A 24,616-nucleotide genomic window follows, 5' to 3' on the forward strand; every position below is an offset into this window, starting at 1 on the left:
CCAATAGAGATTATGGATATGAGGGGAGTACACTCTACATAAGAAAAAGGAATCTCATATAAAATTCAAGGACACTCCAAGCTGCTGAACAAAGAGGAATAAATACACATAACTTCCATTTACAGATTGCAAAGGAAGACCGTAATGAAACAATAATTGAGAAACAATAACTGAGCATGCTGATTAGTTTGGTAAGGCATCTGAAGATAACATTGTGGGATTTTAAGGTTCATCACCTTACTCAGGGCTCAGACCAAGAAGGCAACATCAGCAAAATGACAGCGGAGATTGTCGATGTACATAACTTAATCGTTTTAAATGACAAGGATAACTGTATCAAGTGACCATGTAGATATATGACTGGCATCACTGAGTTCTTTAATATTAGATTTCACATGGAAGGGAGTTACAGAACCTCTTAGATCTGATCAGCTAACCACCATTCGCAGATGCGATGCAGGGATGATACATGGTGTCATATGGCTAGCCAACAGGTGGAACATTCTGAAAGTGGAGTGTAAGAATCTCAATACTATGCTTTCAGAAAAGATAAAGACCTTTCCAGCATGTGCACAAACAATAACAAGCCACGCTAATTTTATTGCTTGTATTAAAGAACCACCAGGGGCAAGTACAGCAACTGTTCAAATACGAAATGAAATCTGCAAGGATAAATTTCTGTAACAACCTTAAAGATGAACCCAGCTCAAGCATCTGACAACAAATATACTTTATTTGTGGAGCCTGAAACAAAAATAGTACAACAGTGCTTCAGAAAAAAATTAGTGAATGACTTCTTTGAACACTTGGCACCAGACTCATTTGAACAAGACACCGATGAGGAAGGAGATCATTTCCTAACAAACACTTTACTGTTGCACAACTCAACACCCTTCTTATTTGGGAGAACAATGTCCCAGGAACTGATAGTATACATTACCACATGCTCACTTCCTTAATGCAGGAAGGGAGGTCTGGAAAGGGAGAAACCATCTATGTTGTACTTGTAATAATATTTGAAACAAAAGAAATAATATCCCCAAATAGAAGTCATCATGAATAGTGCTGACAGGAAAACAAAGTGAACCACCTCATTTTCAATTAAGTTCACTGACCGCATACACTAAAATGACACATCATGGGCTAGACAGTGTTCTGGGTTTGTGATGGTGGGTTGGGAGGGAGACAGTGTTTGCAAGCTTGTGAATTCCCACAACTCATGTTAGCTGCACTGGTGCAGTGCTGCTGTCAATTGAATCCAATGTTGCCAGATAGAGAGAAGTTTCCTGGGGCATCGAATATATGGCCATTTTAAAGACTGGTGGGAATCTGAAATCAAACACTGGACATTTTTAGATTAATTTTGAGTATAAGATGTATCTGAATTATGGAGGTAATTTTTTGAAGAAAAAAGTACGTCTTATAGTCCATAAAATATGGAAATAACCTACATCCATGAATGTTTCAAGTGTGTACCTTATTGATGTTGGTTAACAAAGTGTGGGAGGCAGAATATTTCTGACAGCATCATCAGAAAACTTATCCACTTACTTTCACATCGATCACTGGTTGTAACAAGTGGAAATAATTATGCGGGACCGAGAATGACAAGCAATGGGCTACCACAGGGATCAATTATCTCTCCCCTGATTTTCAATATATTTACACTGGTTCTCTATGACAGTCACAAAAAGTAACAATTTCACGATATGCTGATGACTTATTCAGCAAGTTACACCCTTCCTGGTCAACTGCAGTAGATTGATCAAGCTATGTCTAGACTTCACATGTACACAGTGAAGACTAGCTTTGATATATCACCTAGGAAGTCTTAGTTTTTACTCTCTACCACACACAGGGTTCCTCCTATGGAGGCACTAAAGCTTGGGCAATAAGAATCACCAGTCAAAACAGCAGTCAAATATCTTGTACTCTATACTGACAACAATCATCAGTGGAAGACACAACTTAACGAAGCTGTCATATATTGCAGAAAGTCCACTGATATATTTATGAGCTATCATGGGTGTAAGACAAGAAGCAGATACAAACACTGGATGAGGACTGTATCAGGCTTTGGTACGTCCATACAGGGATTATGCAAGTCTTTGTTTTGGGTTGGCTCCCAACACATACCTAACGTAATCAGGTAATTGTCAGTGAAAGGCACTCAGTGTATGCCTGGAAGCAATGCAATCTACACCAGCTTACACTCAGTTGAAGCAAATGAGCTTCCCTAAATCTAAATCAGGAATACCTGAGTACAAAATTTTTACTTAAACCGTTACAGTGTGCACAAGACCAGATATCACAAACTTAGGCTGGAATTATCCAAATAATTGAATTTTGATGGAGTACCTTTCTCCAAACAACAATGCAATATTCATCTACATCTACGATTAAAAGAAAGAAGGCGAATGTTGTTGTACTTACTGGGACAGCAGCTGTCAAAATGCAATGAAAATTAAGTTCCCAAAGGAACTTGCACTTGAATTATTGACACACCTGAACATTACATGATCCAACCATCTAATAACATACGACATCATGAATCTGACCGAACAGATGACAAATAAGAATCAGGAAGTTACCATGTGCTGGGTAGACGTGCACTTTGGTATACTGGGTAATGCAATAGTAGACAAGCTAGCCAAAGCAACTGTCTATGAAAGAGCGAGAGGACACATGGAATTACCAGTTACATATCTTTCAGACATTATTAAATCAACAATCACAGAGAACTGGAGCACAGAATGGCAAGAGACCTCCAAATACAAAGGCGAAGATTATGTCAAAGTGAATTCTGTGTTGACTGCCAACTTCTGGTATGAGAAGAAAATCTTCGCACCAGAAAACTCATGAACACTATAAGTCACCACACATTCAATGACAGCTGTTACAGGAAGCACCTACATCATATTGGTCTGGTCACATCCCAAATGTGCAAATGAGGTGAAGAAGAGGATGTCACTCACCTTATTTGGCTGCTTGAACAGATACAACACTACAAGCTGCCACCTACAACATCTGCTCACCATCAGTTACTGTTTGCCGACCTTATCACTGTATTGCTCTCTTTGAAGGAGTTGAGATTACATCGCCGTTTAGATGCCTTTTTGCAGGAAGAGTAGGTAAACTTCTACACTATTCTGCTGTAATTTTATGTTTATATCTATGAACAATGTATTAAATCCAATGCACATGTTAAAACTTACATGCATTATGATAGTTGTACAAGTGTGATATCTCTTTCTCTGGGCCTCCTCAGTATTCAATGGGATCCACTATGCCATCCCTGGCTTTGGACGTAAATTTCATCGATCTGTACCGCAATGAGGCTGTTCCTCGTTTAAATCCAAAATTGCCTCTTTGCCTTCAAATGACTGTTGAATAAACAGTCCAGTGACAGAATAAATATTCTAGTGCTGGTCAGTTAACAGTGATTGATGCTGGCTATTCTAGAACAGGCAATGCCCTATATGCTAAGCTCACAACGAGGAGAAGCCATCCTGTGGATAGTGATGGCTGCTCAACCTCCGTACATGAGTTAGGAACTGAGCTTTTGTAATAAGTCCCTGTTGCTAATTTAATTTCCTCATAGTGTACTGTGTTCATATCTTAAGTTATGGAGATCTTGCCAACCCATACATCTGGCAGCCATATTCAGTCTGGGAGCACAAGGGCTTTATATAATCAAGGAAGACATTATCTGCATAAATTTGATAGAGTATGTAATTTCTGTGAAGATTCAGAAGAAACATACCTGAATTTTTGTTCCAGTTTTTCTTCAGGGCTGATCCCAGCATCTTTATGTCACTATCTGTTACTCTGGCAGCCTGACACTCTAATGTACCACTGCAGTCAAGTGGAACAAGCATCCTATTCAAGATTGACTGTGCATCCTTTAGGTCACTTTTCCACTGGAAGCTTTCTATATCATACAGAGGTTCAAATATTTTATAAGGATTTTATTTGCTTTGAGAATTAATCAAAGATGAAAATTACTGAAATTACAATTACTAATAGGAGTAACAATGTCATTAAAAATAAAAATCACTCTTTGAGAAACAGTGAATGGTAATAAAGTTAAACTTCTGAATATAACTGTTCCATCATTGAGAGTATATGTTACAAAAGAAAGAGAACATGCTTTTGCACTATCAAAATTAAGGTCCCACATTCTGTTTCTTGAAACCTGCTTGTCCCTTGGCGTTACTCCCAAAGGCCTAACATTGAAAATCCCTGTTTCTGGATGTGTTGCCCTTTGGTTAGGCCTAACATTGAAAATCCCTGTTTCTGGATGTGTTGCCCTTTGGTTCACATTACCATAAGCAAAACTGTCACTGGGTTCATATGTATCGTTGACTACTGAATAACTAGCTCACCACTGTGTCAGCATTTGTAACAGGCAGAATCAAAATACGTTTGTTACAGCAGAGGCATTTGTGCAAAACATTTGAAATCACACCCTTTCTGACCACAAAAAGGAAGTAGTCAGCTACAGAACCATTCCAGGAAGGTCCCACAATCTCTTTCACTTATTAATAGTAATGACATGCTCACACAATACTTGGAACAGAAATCTAAATGAAACCAAAAATAAAACGCAGCAATATTTTAAAAAGCAAATGGAATACATACCAAAAATACAGTTGATTTTCTGTCATATTCTATTTTCTTATTGAGTGTAGGAGTAAAATTACTGTCTTCAGGCCTATGTACATGCATTAATCTCTCTTAAGTAAACATTTTACAATTAAAGTGAGTGGGTGTGTGTTGTGTGTGTGCTAGTGAGTTTTACTGTAGCTCATCAAAAGATAACTCCAAAAGCTAGCAAGTATTCTTTCTTTTGTGTGTACCTATCAACAACTTAACACTTGTACTTTTGAGTGAGTGATTAGATTAGATTAGTTTTCGTTCCATAGATCCGTGCTGAGGAGATCCTCGTGGATGTGGAACATGTCTCTTTTTTTTTTTTTTTTTTTTTTTTTTTTTTTTTTTTTTTTAAGCTGAAATAACAATACTAATAGTATGAATATATACAATACATCATTTGTTTCTACTAAAAAATTCATCAATGGAGTAGAAGGAGTTGGCCACTAGTAAGTCTTTCAGGCTCCTTTTAAACTGATCTTTATTTGTAACTAAATTTTTTATGTTTACTGGCAAATTATTGAAGATGAGTGTTCCTGAGTAGTGGACCCCTTTTTGAACTAAAGTAAGTGCTTTTAAGTCCTTGTGCAGATCATTTTTGTTCCTGGTATTGTATGTATGAACTGAGCTGTTTGTTGGAAAAAGAGATATATTATTTAGGACAAATTTCATTAATGAGTAAATATACTGAGAGGCAGTAGTTAGTATACCCAGTTCTTTGAAGAGGTTTCTACAGGACGTCCGTGAATTTACTCCACAAATAATACGTATTACACGCTTTTGGACTCTGAAAACTTTTGTTTGACTTGAAGAGTTACCCCAAAATATTATACCATATGACATTATGGAATGAAAGTAGGCAAAGTATGCAAGCTTTTTCATTTTTATGTCGCCTATGTCTGCTAACACTCGAATTGCAAATACAGATTTGCTAAGGCGTTTCTGCAGTTCTGTGGTGTGCTCTTCCCAACTGAATTTATTATCAAGTTGTAATCCCAGGAATTTAAGACTGTCAACCTCTTCTATCTGCTCTTCTTCGTATTTTATGCATATGCTGGGTGGAAACCTCTTACAGGTTCCGAATTGCATATAGCGAGTCTTTTCGAAGTTTAATGTCAGTGAGTTGGCTTTAAACCATTTATTAATATCCATGAAAATATCATTAGCAGATCTTTCTAGAACTGCACTTGACATACTATTTATTGCAATACTTGTGTCATCTGCAAACAAAACGAACTCTGCTTCTGGCAGTGTAACTGATGAGAGATCATTAATGTACACAAGAAAAAGCAATGGCCCTAAGATGGATCCTTGTGGGACACCACATGTAATTTCTTCCCATTCTGATGATGACTTAATTCACTAGTCCCTTGCACTGACACCCTTTGTTTTCTGTTAGTGAGGTATGACTTGAACCATTTTGCAGCACTGCCTGTGACACCATAGAATTCTAATTTACTTAAAAGGATGTTGTGGTTCACACAATCAAATGCCTTTGACAAATCACAGAAAATACCTGCTGCTTGTAATTTGTTATTTAATGAATTAAGTACATTTTCACTGTAGGTGTAAATAGCCTTCTCGATATCAGAACCCTTCAGAAATCCAAACTGTGTTCTTGATAATATGTTATTTGTGGTCAGATGGTTGAGCAGCTGCCTGTACATTACTTTTTCTAAAATTTTTGAGAATGCTGGCAAAAGTGAAATCGGTCTGTAGTTTGATGGTATCTCTTTATCCCCTTCCTTGAATAGAGGCTTAACATCTGCATATTTTAGCCAGTCAGGAAATGTCCCACTTATAATTGACTGGTTACACAAGTAACTGAGAATTGTACTAAACTCACAAGAACATGCCTTAATTAACTTTGTTGATATTTCATCGTACCCACTAGAATGCTTTGTTTTTAAAGATTTTATTATGGACATTATTTCTTTTGGTGAAGTGAGTGATATATTCATGTACTTGAAGCTATTTGTGAAGGCTAGTTTCAGATATTCAAGGGCATTATTTACTGATCCTGAAAGTCCCATTCTATCAGTAACGGATATAAAGTGCTTGTTAAATAGATTTGCCACACTATGCCCATCAGTTACTAATGTGTCATCTACCCTTAGTGCTATTTGCTCCTGTTTCTTTCTGGTTCTACCAGTCTGCTCTTTCACTATATCCCATATTGTTTTTATTTTGTTCCCTGACATTGCAATCTTCTTCTCGTAGTGCATTTGTTTAGACGTCTGAATTACTTTTTTTAATGTTTTACAGTATTCCTTGTATTTAGCTAAATCATCAGCATTGGAGCTATTCTTGGTCAACAGATACATTTTCCTTTTTGTCTTACAGGAAATCTTTATTCCTTGTGTAACCCATGGTTTTATTATAGACTTCTGTTTAATTTGAGTAACTTTTAGAGGAAAACAGTTTTCAAACATGGTACTGACATTGTTCATGAATGTGTTGTATTTTTCATTCATGTCATGAGCACTATAAACATCTTTCCAGTTCATATCTTTGAGCAGTTTTCTAAAACACTCAATTTTTGGTTGATTGACTACTCTCCTGTACTCAGATTTAGCAGTCTTGATAATCTGCTTAGAATTTACATCTAAAACAAGGAGCTGCATGTCATGATCTGATAGTCCATTTATAACAGGTTTTATGATATGATTTTGTTCTTTTGATTTGTCTATAAAAATGTTCCCCCCCATGAACCATGGACCTTGCCGTTGGTGAGGAGGCTTGCGTGCCTCAGCGATACAGATGGCCGTACCGTAGGTGCAACCACAACGGAGGGGTATCTGTTGAGAGGCCAGACAAACATGTGGTTCCTGAAGAGGGGCAGCAGCCTTTTCAGTAGTTGCAGGGGCAACAGTCTGGATGATGGACTGATCTGGCCTTGTAACACTAACCAAAACGGCCTTGCTGTGCTGGTACTTTTTTTTTTTTTTTTTTTTTTTTAGGGCGCAAAACTGCTATGGTCATTAGCGCCCAGCCCGTGACTTAGGAAACAGTAAAAAACCGAAATTGAAAACCAGCAGCAATGGGAACAAAGTCATAAAATTGGAGAAACTAAAAGCAGAAGGAATGCTTAAAAATCCACTACAGAAAGGGGTTGGTTGTCCCCAAAAAAGTCTTCAAATGACTGACGTCATTTCACTGTCACTAATAAACTGGAGAACGCGGTCGGCTGAGCGCGTGTCATCTGCTAAAATCGACGATAGATCAGGCGATAGCTGTAGACGGGAGCGTAACGGATTAAAATAGGGGCATTCAATTAAAAGGTGTCTTACCGTCCACAGCTGAGAGCAGTGGGGACAGAGTGGGGGAGGATCGCCGCTTAAAAGATGTCGATGGCTAAAAAGACAGTGCCCTATCCGGAGTCTAGCTAAAATTACCTCCTCCCGACGATGCGTTTGGGAGGAAGAGGTCCAAGCGCAAGGAAGGGCTTTCACTTCCCGCAATTTATTATGGGGAAGTGTTGACCAATGCGCATGCCATAAATGAGCAACTTTTCGACATAAACCGCTCCGTAGATCGGTAAAGGAAAGCGACTGAATAGCTGGCCGAGGAAGAGAGACTGCAGCCTTGGCCGCTATATCGGCCGCCTCATTCCCACAGATACCAGCGTGTCCCGGGAGCCAGAGGAACGCCACCGAGACGCCCCCCAGGTGGAGCAAGCGCACACAGTCCTGAATCCGGTGGACCAGAGGGTGCACAGGGTAAAGAGCTTGGAGACTGAGGAGAGAGCTGAGAGAATCTGAGCAGATAACGTACTGTATCCGCCGATGGCGGCGGATGTAGTGGACAGGCTGGAGAACCGCGTAAAGCTCCGCAGTATACACCGAACACTGGTCGGGAAGCCGAAATTGATTTGGGGTGTCGCCAACAATATAGGCACTCCCTACACCTAACGATGTTTTCGAGCCGTCGGTGTAAATAAATGTGGCGTCCGTCATTTGTGCACATAGAGCAGCAAATGCCCGACGATAAACAAGTGTAGGGGTACCATCCTTGGGAAATCGACAAAGGTCACGGAGCAGGCAGATCCGGGGACGGAGCCAAGGCGGTGCTGTACCCCAAGTTGTCAAGAAGGTTTTATGAAAGCGGAAGGAAAGAGAATGGAGCAGTTGACGGAAGCGGACTCCCGGGGGTAGTAGGGAGGAGGAGCGGCCTGCATACCCTACATCAAAGGAGGCATCGAAAAAAAGGTCATGGGCCGGATTAGCAGGCATGGAAGATAGATGGCTAGCGTAACGACTTAGAAGGACTGCTCGCCGATTGGACAGCGGAGGTTCAGCAGTCTCAGCATAAAGGCTTTCCACAGGGCTAGTGTAAAAAGCTCCAGACACTAAACGTAATCCACGGTGGTGGATAGAGTCGAGACGCCGAAGAATAGATGGCCGAGCAGAGGAGTAGACTATGCTTCCATAATCCAATTTCGAGCGAACTAAGGCGCGACAGAGGCGGAGAAGGACCACTCGGTCCGCTCCCCAGGAGGTACCATTCAGGACACGGAGGGTGTTAAGTGATCGCAGTCAGCGAGCCGAAAGATAGGAAACGTGGGAGGACCAGCACAGTTTTCTGTCAAACATAAGACCCAAGAATTTAGCGACGTCTGAAAATGGAAGGTTGACAGGTCCTAGATGTAAGGAGGGCGGAAGAAACTCCTTACGTCGCCAAAAATTAACACAAACGGTCTTACTGGGAGAGAAACGGAAGCCTGTTTCGATGCTCCAAGAGTGGAGGCGATCGAGACATCCTTGAAGACGTCGTTCAAGAAGGCTGGTCCGTTGAGAGCTGTAGTAGATCGCAAAATCATCCACAAAGAGGGAGCCCGAGACATCAGGAAGGAGACAATCCATAATTGGATTTATAGCGATGGCAAACAGTACAACACTCAGCACGGAGCCCTGGGGTACCCCGTTTTCTTGGGAGAAAGTGCGGGAGAGGGTAGTGTTCACCCGCGCCCTAAATGTGCGCTCTGCCATAAATTCGCGAAGAAAAAGGGGCAGCCAGCCTCGAAAGCCCCAAGAGAACAGTGTGCGGAGGATGCCTGTCCTCCAACAGGTATCGTATGCTCTCTCCAGATCAAAAAATATTGCTACCGTTTGGCGTTTCCGGAGAAAATTGTTCATGATATAAGTGGAGAGAGCAACAAGATGGTCAACTGCAGAACGATGCTTTCGGAATCCGCATTGGGCAGGTGTTAAAAGACTGCGGGATTCCAGCCACCACGCTAAACGGTAATTCACCATACGCTCCAAAACCTTACAGACACTACTCGTGAGAGAAATGGGGCGATAGCTAGAGGGGAGATGTTTGTCCTTTCCAGGTTTCGGAACAGGAACGACGATAGCTTCCCGCCATCGTCTGGGAAAAGTACTGTCGGTCCAAATTCGATTATAAAGGCGAAGGAGGTAACGCAGACTATGGGTTGATAAATGCAGCAACATTTGGGCGTGGATACCATCCGGTCCTGGGGCGGAGGAGCGAGAAGAAGAGAGTGCATGTTGGAGTTCCCGCAAGGAGAAAAAAGTATTGTAGCTTTCGCGATTTTGAGAGGAGAAAGCAAGATGTCGCACTTCCGCTGCACGTTTCTTCAGGAGAAACGCTGGCGGGTAATATGAAGAGCTCCAAATCTCGGCAAAGTGCTGACCCAACGAGTTAGAAATTGCGACGGGGTCCACTAATGTGTCATGCGCGACAGTGAGCCCAGAGACCGGGGAGAAACTAGGCGCGCCTGAGAACCGTCGAAGCCGACTCCAAACTTCCGAGGAGGGAGTGAAGGTGTTAAATGAGCTAATAAAGAATTTCCAGCTTGCCTTCTTGCTATCGTGGATGACACGACGGCATCGCGCTCGGAGCTGCTTATAGCGGATACAGTTGGCCAAAGTAGGATGGTGGCGGAAAACGCGGAGAGCACGTCGCCGCTCACATAGTGCATCACGGCATGCCTCGTTCCACCAAGGAACTGGGGGGCGCCGGGGCAATTCGGAGGTGCGTGGTATTGAATGTTCCGCAGCTGCAAGAATAACGTCGGTAATATGTGTGACCGCATCGTCGACGCTGGGAAAGGGACGGTCATCGAATGTCGCTAGAGACGAAAAAAGTGTCCAATCGGCTTGGGCAAACTTCCAGCGTCGCGGGCGCATATATTGCTGTTGAGGCTGCAGTCTAAGGACACATGGAAAGTGGTCACTCAAGTGTGTATCATCAAGGGCGAACCATTCGAAGCGCCGAGCTAGCGGAACAGTACCGACCGCAAGGTCCAAATGAGATAAATTTGTCGTGGAGGCAGACAAAAATGTAGGGACCCCAGTGTTGAGGCAAACTAGATCTGCTTGGTGGAAGACGTCTAGCAATAGTGAGCCACGTGGACAAGGATGTGGAGATCCCCAAAGCGGGTGGTGGGCACTGAAGTCCCCAACCAGCAAATATGGGGGTGGAAGCTGACCAAGAAGATGAAGGAGATCAGCTCGTGCCATTGGTGTGGACGATGGAATGTATACAGTGCAAAGAGAGAACGTGTATCCGGAAAGGGAAAGACGGACGGCGACAGCTTGGAAGGAAGTGTTTAAATGGATTGGGTGATAATGGAGAGTTTCATGGAGAAGAATCATGAGTCCTCCATGTGCTGGAGTGCCTTCAACAGAGGGGAGATCATATCGAACGGACTGAAAATGAGGGAGAACAAAGCGGTCATGGGGACGCAGCTTTGTTTCCTGAAGACAGAAGATGACCGGCGAGTAGGATTGTAAGAGGATCGACAATTCATCCCGATTGGCTCGAATACCGCGGATATTCCAGTGGATAATGGACATAGGGTGAACAGAAAATGGAGGAATGTGACCAAGGTCGCTGTCAACTCAACGACTGCTCAGAGCTTGCAACCGACAGCATGGAATGGCATTCAGCCGAAGGCAGAAGATCCTGATCCATAGGTTGGTCAGGAGCAGCTCCTGCCACCAGCGACCGGCCGGTTGATCGGCCGCCAGCAGTGCGCCTCGGCGACACAGAAGACGGCCGAGGGCGACTTCCGGCAGGTGGTGCTGTAGATGGGACACGCCTTGGCGGAGAAGGAGAGGAACTGGGTTTCTTTGTAGCCTTCTTGGAAGTATGATGTTTAGAGGAAGGAGGAACCGATGGTTGGGAAGTTGCCGTACGTAAAAACTCTTCACGAGTAAGCTCTTTTTTCGAAGACTTGGCGTCTGACTTTTGGGCTCGAGATTTAGCAGAACCCGACGAAGGGTGAGCCATAGAGTGGGCAGGCGAATGTGGTGAGGTTGAACGGGCGATCTTTGCGCTGGCCGATCTGACGACCGTGGTACTAAAGGTGAGGTCGCAAGTCTGCGTGGCCGCCTCCTTTGTTGGCCGATGAGAAGCAAGGACAGCGCTGTATTTTCCTTTCTGAGGCACGGTGGGCTGTCGACTGGCGAATAATTTTCGAGCAGCAAAGGTCGACACCTTTTCCTTCACTCTTATTTCCTGGATGAGTTTTTCGTCCTTAAAAACGGGGCAATCTCGAGAGGAAGCAGCGTGGTCACCCATACAGTTGATGCAGCGAGGGGATGGAGGTGGACAAGCACCCTCATGGGCATCCTTGCCACACGTAACACATTTGGCCGGATTGGAACAGGACTGGCTGGTGTGATTGAACCGCTGGCATCGATAGCAACGCGTAGGGTTTGGGACGTAAGGGCGAACGGAAATTATCTCATAGCCTGCTTTGATTTTCGATGGGAGTTGAACTTTGTCAAATGTCAAGAAGACAGTGCGGGTTGGAATGATGTTCGTGTCAACCCTTTTCATAACTCTATGAACAGCCGTTACGCCCTGGTCAGACAGGTAATGCTGAATTTCTTCGTCAGACAATCCATCGAGGGTGCGTGTATAAACGACTCCACGCGAGGAATTTAAGGTACGGTGCGGTTCCACCCGGACAGGGAAGGTGTGGAGCAGAGAAGTACGCAGCAATTTTTGTGCCTGGAGGGCACTGTGTGTTTCTAACAACAGGGTGCCATTCCGTAATCTGGAACAAGACTTTACAGGACCTGCAATTGCGTCGACACCTTTCTGAATAATGAAAGGGTTGACCGTGGAGAAGTCGTGACCGTCGTCAGACCGAGAAACAACAAGGAACTGTGGCGACGATGGAAGAACCGTCTGTGGCTGAGACTCAGTGAACTTACGTTTGTGAGCAGACATAGTGGAAGGTGAGGAAACCATTGCGGAAGAATCCCCCATGATTACCGGCGTCTCCGATGGCGCGCTCCTCCCTTGTGGGGGCCCTCACTGAGGGCACACCCGCCTTAGGTGATTGTTCACACCTCAGGTCACACCTCCCGACAAACGGACGGAGGAACCAATCGGCACTTTCGGAAGGTATCAGCTCGGGTAATCACCCCTCCCTGGGCCTGGCCGTTACCAGGGGGTACGTACGGGTCCTACCTGTCTACCCGGGGCGGGGAATTACGCGTTACCCCGTCACCGGCTACGCATGGAAGTGCGTGGGTCGGCCTTCAGACACGCACAGGGAGGAAAAAAGAGAAAGGGAACGAAAAGAAGAGAGGTCTCAAACGCCGCAGCGGAGAAAAGGGTAGAGAGAAGAGGTAAGGAAAAGAGAAGGACAAAGGAAGGATGAAGACTCACAAGCAAGGAAGGCGAAGAATGTAGTATATTTACAAGCGTCCGTCTCCGGACGTAGGCACAAACCAGAACTCCAGAAGGGGAGAAAGGGAAAGAAAGAGCCAGCGGTGAGGGGGGGAGGGGCGAAGATGGGGGATGGGGAAGGATGCGGAAAGGGAAGGTATGCAGCCCGGAAAGGAAGGAAGGCCACATCAGCTCGGGGTCCCGTGCTCGCTACGCACGTATCCACAAAAGAGTTGTGGATCCCCTGGGGGGGTGCTGGTACTGCGAACGGCTGAAAGCAAGGGGAAGCTATAGCCGTAATTTTTCCCGAGGAAATGCAGCTTTACAGTATGATTAAATGATGATGGCGTCCTCTTGAGTAAAATATTCCGGAGGTAAAATAGTCCCCCATTCTGATCTCCGGGCGGGGACTACTCAAGAGGACGTCGTTATCAGGAGAAAGAAAACTGGCATTCTACAGATCAGAGCATGGAATGTCAGATCCCTTAATCGGGCAGGTAGGTTAGAAAATTTAAAAAGGGAAATGGATAGGTTCAAGTTAGATATAGTGGGAATTAGTGAAGTTCGGTGGCAGGAGGAACAAGACTTTTGGTCAGGTGAATACAGGGTTATAAACACAAAATCAAATAGGGGTAATGCAGGAGTAGGTTTAATAATGAATAAAAAAATAGGAGTGCGGGTTAGCTACTACAAACAGCATAGTGAACGCATTATTGTGGCCAAGATAGACACAAAGCCCATGCCTACTACAGTAGTACAAGTTTATATGCCAACTAGCTCTGCAGATGATGAAGAAATTGAAGAAATGTATGGCGAGATAAAAGAAATTATTCAGGTAGTGAAGGGAGATGAAAATTTAATAGTCATGGGTGACTGGAATTCGTCAGTAGGAAAAGGGAGAGAAGGAAACATAGTATGAGAATATGGATTGGGGGGAAGAAATGAAAGAGGAAGCCGCCTTGTAGAATTTTGCACAGAGCATGACTTAATCATAGCTAACACTTGGTTCAAGAATCATAAAAGAAGGTTGTATACCTGGAAGAATCCTGGAGATACTAAAAGGTATCAGATAGATTATATAATGGTAAGACAGAGATTTAGGAACCAGGATTTAAATTGTAAGACATTTCCAGGGGCAGATGTGGATTCTGACCACAATCTATTGGTTATGAACTGCAGATTGAAACTGAAGAAACTGCAAAAAGGTGGGAATTTAAGGAGATGGGACCTGGATAAACTGAAAGAACCAGAGGTTGTAGAGAGTTTCAGGGAGAGCATAAGGGAACAGTTGACAGGAATGGGGGAAAGAAATACAGTAGAAGAAGAATGGGTAGCTCTGAGGGATGAAGTAGTGAAGGCAGCAGAGGATCAAGTAGGTAAAAAGACGAGGGCTAATAGAAATCCTTGGGTAACAAGAAATATGGAATTTAATTGATGAAAGGAGAAAATATAAAAATGCAGTAAATGAAGCAGGCAAAAAGGAATACAAACGTCTCAAAAATGAGATCGACAGGAAGTGCAAAATGGCTAAGCAGGGATGGCTAGAGGACAAATGTAAGGATGTAGAGGCTTGTCTCACTAGGGGTAAGATAGATACTGCCTACAGGAAAATTAAAGAGACCTTTGGAGAGAAGAGAACCACTTGTATGAATATCAAGAACTCAGATGGCAACCCAGTTCTAAGCAAAGAAGGGAAGGCAGAAAGGTGGAAGGAGTATATAGCGGGTTTATACAAGGGCGATGTACTTGAGGACAATATTATGGAAATGGAAGAGGATGTAGATGAAGACGAAATGGGAGATAAGATACTGCGTGAAGAGTTTGACAGAGCACTGAAAGACCTAAGTTGAAACAAGGCCCCGGGAGTAGACAACATTCCATTAGAACTACTGATGGCCTTGGGAGAGCCAGTCATGACAAAAATCTACCATCTGGTGAGCAAGATGTATGAGACAGGCGAAATACCCTCAGACTTCAAGAAGAATATAATAATTCCAATCCCAAAGAAAGCAGGTGTTGACAGATGTGAAAATTACCGAACTATCAGTTTAATAAGTCACAGCTGCAAAATACTAACGCGAATTCTTTACAGACGAATGGAAAAACTGGTAGAAGCGGACCTCGGGGAAGATCAGTTTGGATTCCGTAGAAATGTTGGAACACGTGAGGCAATACTAACCTTACGACTTATCTTAGAAGAAAGATTAAGAAAAGGCAAACCTACGTTTCTAGCATTTGTAGGCTTAGAGAAAGCTTTTGACAATGTTAACTGGAATACTCTCTTTCAAATTCTGAAGGTGGTAGGGGTAAAATACAAGGAGCGAAAGGCTATTTACAATTTGTACAGAAACCAGATGGCAGTTATAAGAGTCGAGGGGCATGAAAGGGAAGCAGTGGTTGGGAAAGGAGTGAGACAGGGTTGTAGCCTCTCCCCGATGTTATTCAATCTGTATATTGAGCAAGCAGTAAAGGAAGCAAAAGAAAAATTTGGGGTAGGTATTAAAATTCATGGAGAAGAAGTAAAAACTTTGAGGTTCGCCGATGACATTGTAATTCTGTCAGAGACAGCAAAGGACTTGGAAGAGCAGTTGAAGGGAATGGACAGTGTCTTGAAAGGAGGATATAAGATGAACATCAACAAAAGCAAAACGAGGATCATGGAATGTAGTCAAATTAAATCGGGTGATGCTGAGGGAATTAGATTAGGAAATAAGACACTTAAAGTAGTAAAGGAGTTTTGCTATTTAGGGAGTAAAATAACTGATGATGGTCGAAGTAGAGAGGATATAAAATGTAGACTGGCAATGGCAAGGAAATCGTTTCTGAAGAGGAGAAATTTGTTAACATCGGGTATAGATTTAAGTGTCAGGAAGTCGTTTCTGAAAGTATTTGTATGGAGTGTAGCCATGTATGGAAGTGAAACATGGACGATAACTAGTTTGGACAAGAAGAGAATAGAAGCTTTCGAAATGTGGTGCTACAAGAGAATGCTGAAGATTAGATGGGTAGATCACATAACTAATGAGGAGGTGTTGAATAGGATTGGGGAGAAGAGAAGTTTGTGGCACAACTTGACTAGAAGAAGGGATCGGTTGGTAGGACATGTTCTGAGACATCGAGGGATCACCAATTTAGTATTGGAGGGCAGCGTGGAGGGTAAAAATCGTAGAGGGAGACCAAGACATGAATACACTAAGCAGATTCAGAAGGATGTAGGTTGCAGTAGGTACTGGGAGATGAAGAAGCTTGCACAGGATAGAGTAGCATGGAGAGCTGCATCAAACCAGTCTCAGGATTGAAGACCACAACAAACAACATAAAAATGTTATCAATGGCTGTCCTTGAGGATTTAGTGATCCTAGTTGGAAAGTTTACAGTGTGAGTTAGATTGAAAGACAACATTACTAACTGCAGTGAATGTTTACTGGAAGATTGCATTAGAAAATCTGTATTAAAGTCACCAGCAATCAAAATTTCTTTCTTTCTTCCTGTTAAATAACCCAAAAGAGCTTCTAGATGATCTAAAAATAGATTATAATTTCCTGCAGGTGCTCGGTAAATAGTTATTATTATATAGGATGCGTTATGGAACTCTACTTCTGTTGCACATGCTTCTAGATGCTGCTCTAAACAGAATTTATTAATGTCAATGTTCTTGAATTTAGGGCAGTTTTTGATAAATGTGGCAACTCCTCCTCCATCCATATCTACTCTGCAGAAGTAGGAAGCTAGCTTAAATCCTGAAATGTCTAACATATCTATATCAGTGGTCATTTTATGTTCAGAGAGGCAGATTATGTCAATTTGGTTAGATGAATTCATTTAATTGATACAAATGAGTAGTTCATCAACTTTATTTCTAAGTCCCGGAATGTTCTGGTGTAATAAAGATAACTGATACTGCATACTAATGGGATTGTAACTGCTTTGGCAAAGATGAACTGGCAGTTTCTGATTACTTTCTGTTAAACACTGTTTAAATGGAGGCTGTATGATAAATCAGACTACTGTTCATCTGTTTTCTCAAACTGAGTGTGTCTGCCAATCTCTCTTAAAACTCGTTTTCTTTCCCCCTTCCCTATCCTAAAAAAGGCATCCCTCTGACACCTGTGACCACTGGTATTTTACCACTTGTGCCAGTGTCCCCCCTTAAGTTTTCTGCAATCAACCCAGACAGTTTTCCCTTCCCTTTCCTATTGAGGTGAAGGCCATGCCCAGTGTAGTCCCACCTATCGGTAGCATCCACAGGAATCAAACCAATATGTGACCCTATATCCGTCCTAATCAGCCACTCCAACTCCAAGTTCACCCTCCCTACGGAAGAGTTCAAATGAGGCTGATCATGGCATCTAAACACAGACACAAATCCCACACTCGTATGCTTCGTTGCCGATGCTATCTTCACCAGGTCACTCTCTATGGAATATTCAGAGTCTCTGCTAATGCTATTTCCCGGACCACCCACTATAACCACGGCATCCTCCTTTGTGAAATCCTTGCATAAAGCACCTACATCCTCTGTTACCTGACCCAGATCTGCACTAGGCTTGAAAAAGTTTGTGACCTGGTACTCTGGACCTAGATTTTCCTGCAGTAGTTGGCCAACACCTCTACCATGGGAACTACCTAACAACAGAACTTTCTTTCTCTTTACAAATTTCCCTACCTTTTTCAAGTCCTTGAAAGCTTGTTGTGCCCTTTCTACAGCTTCAGCTACATGAGGCTCATCCGATTCTGACTGAGGCAACAGGTCATATCTATTTTCAAGATTTATGACAAAGCTGTCTGATGCTCTCCTTTGCCTGTTCCCCCTATTACCTGTTGCCACTTCCCACCTCTGTTCACCCTTCTCCCTCTTTAACCTGTCCAGATCCTCCCTTGCCTCGTCTAGGTCAGCTTGAAGAGCTGCAATTTTCCCTTCCTGTTCCAGTATTTTCCTATCTCTACTGCAGATCCTGCAATACCACTGGTGAGCCTCATTTATGTCCCCATTTCCCATGCCACTACATTCGCCCCAATGAAAGAAACTACAGAACCCATCACACCATACCCTGGAACTAACGATCCTACGGCATGTCACACACTTCTCACTCATGGTAAAAACAGAAATCGTATAAGCTGATTTAAGTAGTGACTAAAACGTAAACAAAGGACCCTAGAAACTATTCAGGCAGATATAAATAAATTGAAAGAGTACTGAATAAAAAAACTGGTGATTACATATAACTCACTGTTTACTTACTATACGCGCGCGTGAAATTAAGCCTAAAATCCGTGCTATAGGCCCGAGAAGGAAAATAAACTTCTTACCCCGTTTAATCTTCTTTAACACTTCACTAACACTTCCACTAATGTAACAACACTTATATTTATACCAACTGGAAACGTTTATCCATAAGTTTAATTCACTGCTTACTTACAATTCGCGCGCGTGAAATTAGGCCTAGGATTCGTGCTACAGGCGCGAGAAGAAAAGTGGTTTCCTTTAATCCTGAAGTATTTACATTCTTCACCTTTCCTACAATATTAATTTCTGTTATAGTATTCTCATGATACCTAAGCAAGATACTGATTATGGCAGTATAATGTTCATACAGCCTTCTTCGGATACAGGTTCTCTAAATTTTCCTAGACAATTTCACAAGAAATATACCATCTTTCTTCAAGGATTCCCTCTGAGCAACACTCACAGTGAATTTTAGGGAGAAAAATAATTCCAAACTGGTCTTCAACAAATCTAGGTGTCCTCAATCGGTACTATCTGATAGAAAATCACCATTAGAATCTCCACAAACAATGATTCTCCACTGAAGTCTGCGAAATTTTATTAAAAGTCTCTAGCCACTGGAAGGAAGTTAAGATATTTCCTGCAAGTGGCCTGTAAACTAAAAGCTTGTGTATTTCCAAACTCACAATTGTGGCACAGCATTCATGGAGCTGTTCAACAGCTGTTCATGAATGTGAAGGGTCTAGGACTTGACTCCTTATACAGCCACTAGCCATTTATTACTGACATCATCTTGTGCCTTTGCATGCCTGTGCATGTGTTTATACACAAGCCATCTTATTTCTCACATAAAGTGGAGAGATTTTTATAACTCAAATTATCTCAAAAGCCTTAAAAAATGCCACAGTGTGAGAGTTACAAATTCTTAAGCACCCTAGTTTTGCAGTTTTCAGGAACTGCATATGTAACACGGTTTGGAGAAAATAACTTACCAATTTTAGCACGTGCTGTGAGAGCCTCAATGGGCTTTGCATAGTTATTAACGTCATCATCATCCTGATTGTCAACCAATTTTGCATATTCTTGCAATTGCTCATCTAGTATAGTGCATGTTGTTTCATTAGAAGACCTGAAAAATAAAAAATAAGTGTTACCAACTGTAGTGGAGTGCCCATATTCCTGGCATTTTAACCAATGTACCAGATTTGGCAAAAAAAAGGTTTATCCTTCTGTTAAATGAATTGAACCCTGATGTGTTTAGGAAGTTACGAGAACCAAATGTTAGAAAGAAGGTGGCACCCTGCAGCTCACTTCCTTTATTATCCATTTTACAATTCAGCAGTATGCATATCAATTATTCATCTACAACTCAGGAGCCTCTTGCTGAAATTATGTTGTGCTGTGTTTTTCCACTCTTGCAGGATACTCTGATTATCCCATCAAGATAATTTCTTGAGATGTATGAGTGAGGAAGTAATATGTTTTGCCTGAAACTTTTTGGAAGGTAAGGTCTCTGGAAGTTACCAGTAAACCTCCCTGTGAAGCCCCTCTTATCTGCCACTGACGTTATGATGAGCATCTCCACAATGCTCTTGCATTGCCCAAATGAACCTGTTTGGTGTACTGGCCTGGCACATTCGAAGATCTGCCAGATGGTATGGATATCAGTGACTGCCACTAGGCAGCCAGCACTGCTACAATTGCAGGCACTGTGAAGTAAGGGCCACCATAAGCCATGATGTCCGGCCCACTTACAAGGCATCACAATCAACCTTTAAAGACAGCAGTGCAACTGGTCCATCTCTTAGTTGTGATTTCTCTGTATTACCATATTGATCTTGCTGCACATTGTTGTCTTGGTTCTGTATTCGCTATGTCTCAGTATTCAACCTCTGTTTTCCCCTGGGACGTGTTATTCTGCCATGCCATCTCCATTATCTGTAATTCTTTCGTATTGTCCACCTTTTGTTCTCTGGTGACTCACTGTCCACCAGTCACTGCTATTTCTGAAGTTGTTCCCAGACTTGTCTGATTTCTGTTGCTGTAACTGGCAATGAGGTAAAAGGTTAGAGGTGTTCCATGGATGCCAAGCTCTTGCAGCTTGTGGAAAAGCAATAGCTGTTCCTGCAGCAGCAGTTTCTACATCAGTTCCAATAACAATTTCAACCTGTACTGGATTGCTTACAAGTTCAGGGTTCCCAACCCATCCAGGCTGCAGTCACTCCCCATGCCGAGTGCTGCTCACCTGCATTTCTGCATTTAACAATGCAAAAGAGGATTGTGACACACATTTTCAGTGAATGAAACAGCATTTCACAACTTTTCTGGTTTTGGATGACAATCTCCAATGATCGCTCTTCCTTCCTTGGACTTCCCCAGAGACATTTTCCTTGCTAAAGAAGTTGGTTTCACTGTCAAATCTGGTTGCACTCACATTTGAGGAGATGTATTCATTTTTGTCCAATTATTATTCACAACAATTTCATGTGGTCACATTGTGCCTCAAGTTCTGTCAATACCATAAGCAGCCTGATCAGTCGCACATGGGTGACAGACTTGCAAGGGTTGATTGATATTGGAATATCACTTTTACAAACCCGGCTTGCAAATCTTCATATGCAGATTCACTGATCTGAGGTGATGTCGTGCAATTGGTTCCCAGTCCAGAAGTTCATACTGCAACCCTAAAATTGGACAACCCTTAGATGAAATTTTGAAAATCACACACTCATTTGAGATTGCACATGCTGCTAACGAACACCTCATGGCTCAACCTCAAGTGGCAATGTTCCAGTCGCGACCTCGGGGGTGGAAGTGTCTTAAGTCTTCCTCCAACCAGCGTCGTCATGATTCATTGATTTCACATGTCTCTATGGCCTCTGAACAACCTATTATGTCCCACTGACATAAGCAGCAGGGTCTTCCATCATGTCCCGACTGCTGCAAAGTACATCCACTTGCGGACTGTCCAGATCACTGGGCACGCTGCACCCATTGTCGGAAAGACGGGCATCTCTGCACTGTTTGACATCGACTGTCAACACAGTCAAATGCCACCCGCCACATGCCTTATGTGGTTGTGAATGAACTTTAGGCAATTGTTTCTTCAACCTCCAAGTTATTTCTCACCCTTACAATTGCAACCTATGATGCCTTCTTATAGGTGGACACAACAGCTACTGTTTCTTTGATCACTTCCACAGATATTTTCATCTTGGTTCCCCGACCTGGCCCTGCCCTCCGGTACAATGGTCACCTATGGAGACAGTTCAGTTCCTCTACAGGGTCAATTTACAGTCAACAGTACATACTAATAGGTAATCTCACTGATAGCTCTATTTGTTGTCGGTAGACACTCAGCTGGGAATAATTCTGGTCTTGACATCTTCTGGCTGTTTGGCCTCTCCATCACTGGCGAGGTTCAGGTCATCTCCATCATGGTTCCTTTCCAGAAAGTCAATTACCTCCGTACCACCGTCCGCATCTCTGTTTGAACCTGGCCTAAGGTGCATCATGGATTTTTAGGCCCATATTTTCTTATGTCCAGATGCTGCGGCCTGTGTGTGCTGAGCACGACCTCTCTTTAACTTTATACAGACTGAAGAGATAGACCTTGCTGAGACATATTTGCAGATCCCCTTGGATGAGGAATGACAATGCATTATGATCATCAACAGCCCTTTTGGCTTATAAAAATACAGGTGCGTGCCATTTGGGATCTCTTCCACTCCAGTGATTTTCCAGAGATCCCTGAGACAGTTACCCATGTCCCTTTCTGGTTGTACTAACAATCTAGATGACCTAATTGTCATGGGCACTATGTGCCAGGACCTTCTGCGCAACATTCGTATCCTGTTTAATATGTTCCTGATGCAGGGCTCAAGTGCCAGTTACACAAATGTCAGTTTTTTTCTGGAGCAAGTGGAATAACTTAGTCACTTGCTCAACAAAGATGGATTCATCCCACCGACCACAATGTTTCTACCATTGACTTTCTATCCCAAAATCTCCAGGAGGTGCAGGCGTTTTTGGGGAAGGTAAATTATTATTATTATTATTATTATTATTATTATTGTAAGTTCCTTCCACAGATGGCCCACACTTTACATTTGCTCAACCAGCTGCAAAAAAAGGTGGTCAATAAAGGTGGACAGCTGTCTGTGAACATACATTCACACAGCTGAAGCACATCTTGCACTCGGCACCCTGTATTACAATGTTTACTCCATCACATTCACTGGTTTTGGCCACAGATGATCTCCCTATGGCATCAGTGCAGTGCTGGCACAAAGGAACAATGACAGTACAGAGAAGCTGACTGCCTATGCATCAAAGATGCTGAAACCCATTCAAAAGAATTACTCACAGATTGAGAAATAGGCTTTTGCGATCATCTTTGTTATTAAGCAGTTCCACGTTTGTCTTTTCATTACAGAAAACAAGCTGCTAGTGATTCTCTTTGACCTCATCTCAGCTTCCAGAGTGGGCTGCACAACACCTCTAGCGTTGGGTGCTCTTCCTCATCTCCTGCATTTATACCATTAAACACAAACCCACAGCACAATGGACAAATATGGACACCCTTTCTCGTCTTTCCTCATGGCCTGACCTGGCATTTGACCAACAGGAAATCCCCTGTTTTCACATCAGTGAGGAATGACAATACACAGTGGATGAGTTTCCCATTACAAATACTCACATTGCTGCGGATACCCACCGTGGCACCATCTTGCGGTGTGTCATGCACTATGTGCTCCATGGGTGGCCCACTTCTTTTTCAAAGTCTGCCGAGCCTGAGCTCCACGCACAGCTTGCCTCTCCCACACTCTATTCATCATCTCCAGAGTTCTACTTGAAGCAGAGACGGATACTCACCATGTTGTCATCCAACCTACCTTGTGCCCACATGTTCTGCACCTCCTCCATCGTGAGCACAGGGTATGTCATGGATGAAGGTCCTTGCGAGGTGCCGTGCCTGCTGGCCAGAACTGAACAAAGATGTGGAGGAAACATCGTGCAGCTGTTCCGTTTGTGCCTGACACGAGGCAGTTCTGCCTTAGTCTTTTGCCCCCTGGTTTGCACCGCATTGCCCCTGGGATGGCATTCATCTGAACTTTGCTGGCCCCTTTCTGGGATCTATGTGGCTCATTGTCGTGGATGCTTATTCTAACTATCCATATGTGGCCAGCATGGCATCCACCATCACAGATGCCACTGTCACTGCTTTTGTCCAGATTCTTGCCATCAAAGGCCTGCCTCGCACCATAGTGACAGATAATGAGCCCTAATTCATGGTGGCAGCTATTGAACAGTTCTGCACCTCCATTGGCATCAAACACTGGTTTAGTCTGCCATTTCACCACTCCTCCTATGGTGAAGTGGAGTGTATGGTGCATATGTTTAAGTAACAAATGTTGAAAGCCGTGGGTACTTCCATTTCAACAGCAGAGATCCTCCATGCATGGCAGTCACATACTCTCCTACACCTCCTAGCCCCACAGCCCATGGAATCCTGGACCTGGCCCACCAGGCACTTTCTGCCAGGCATAGGTGTGTGGCCAAGTTCATTTGGGGTGAAATCCTATTGGGTGCCAGCCACAGTGGTTGCACCCATGTGAAGCATCTTAGGATGGTGGATACTTCGAGGTGTTTGGAATGCATTATACCACCAGTTCCATCTGCATCTGCCGAGTGTCCTGCCTGCTGCCACCTCAGTCGGTCCTGGAATGCCCATCCTTGATGCTCCCACACCTGCCAAGTTACAACTTATGCTCTCATCCACCAGCAGCAGTTCCAGAGAATGCGAGCATGAAACTGGAGGTCTCAGGGCAACCTCCACCCTTTTGACCATTGCCATCCACACTGTCCTTGCTCACACCGCTGGGCACCCCAGAGTTTTCTTCCCTGCTGGCAAGTTTCTATGCCAGGCTTCAAGCCATGCAATCTGTTCACCTTCCCCAGCATTGTTCAGGGCGCTTCCAATCCTATGCACCCATTTCAGAGAGGAGGGATCTGGTACTTTCATGTTTGAAGACCTGCTAGGTAGTATGGAAACCAATGACAGCTGCTAGGCATCACTGCTGCAAT

At 43.3% G+C, this 24,616-nt stretch overlaps 1 protein-coding gene across 1 annotated transcript in view; it reads right to left on the reverse strand.

Annotated features, from left to right (window-relative positions):
* LOC126251864 (fidgetin-like protein 1) overlaps positions 1-24,616 on the reverse strand; it is a 179,369-nt gene that overhangs the window by 132,740 nt on the left and 22,013 nt on the right. Inside the window, exons 2-3 of the mRNA XM_049952550.1 lie at positions 19,522-19,658; positions 3,764-3,931 (exon numbers count right to left, since the gene is read on the reverse strand). Of these exons, the coding sequence (XP_049808507.1) occupies positions 3,764-3,931; positions 19,522-19,658 (305 nt within the window). The remainder of the gene's footprint in view (positions 1-3,763; positions 3,932-19,521; positions 19,659-24,616) is intronic.

Source organism: Schistocerca nitens, chromosome 4 (assembly GCF_023898315.1).
Source record: "Schistocerca nitens isolate TAMUIC-IGC-003100 chromosome 4, iqSchNite1.1, whole genome shotgun sequence".
In the NCBI taxonomy this organism is placed as follows: domain Eukaryota; kingdom Metazoa; phylum Arthropoda; class Insecta; order Orthoptera; family Acrididae; genus Schistocerca; species Schistocerca nitens.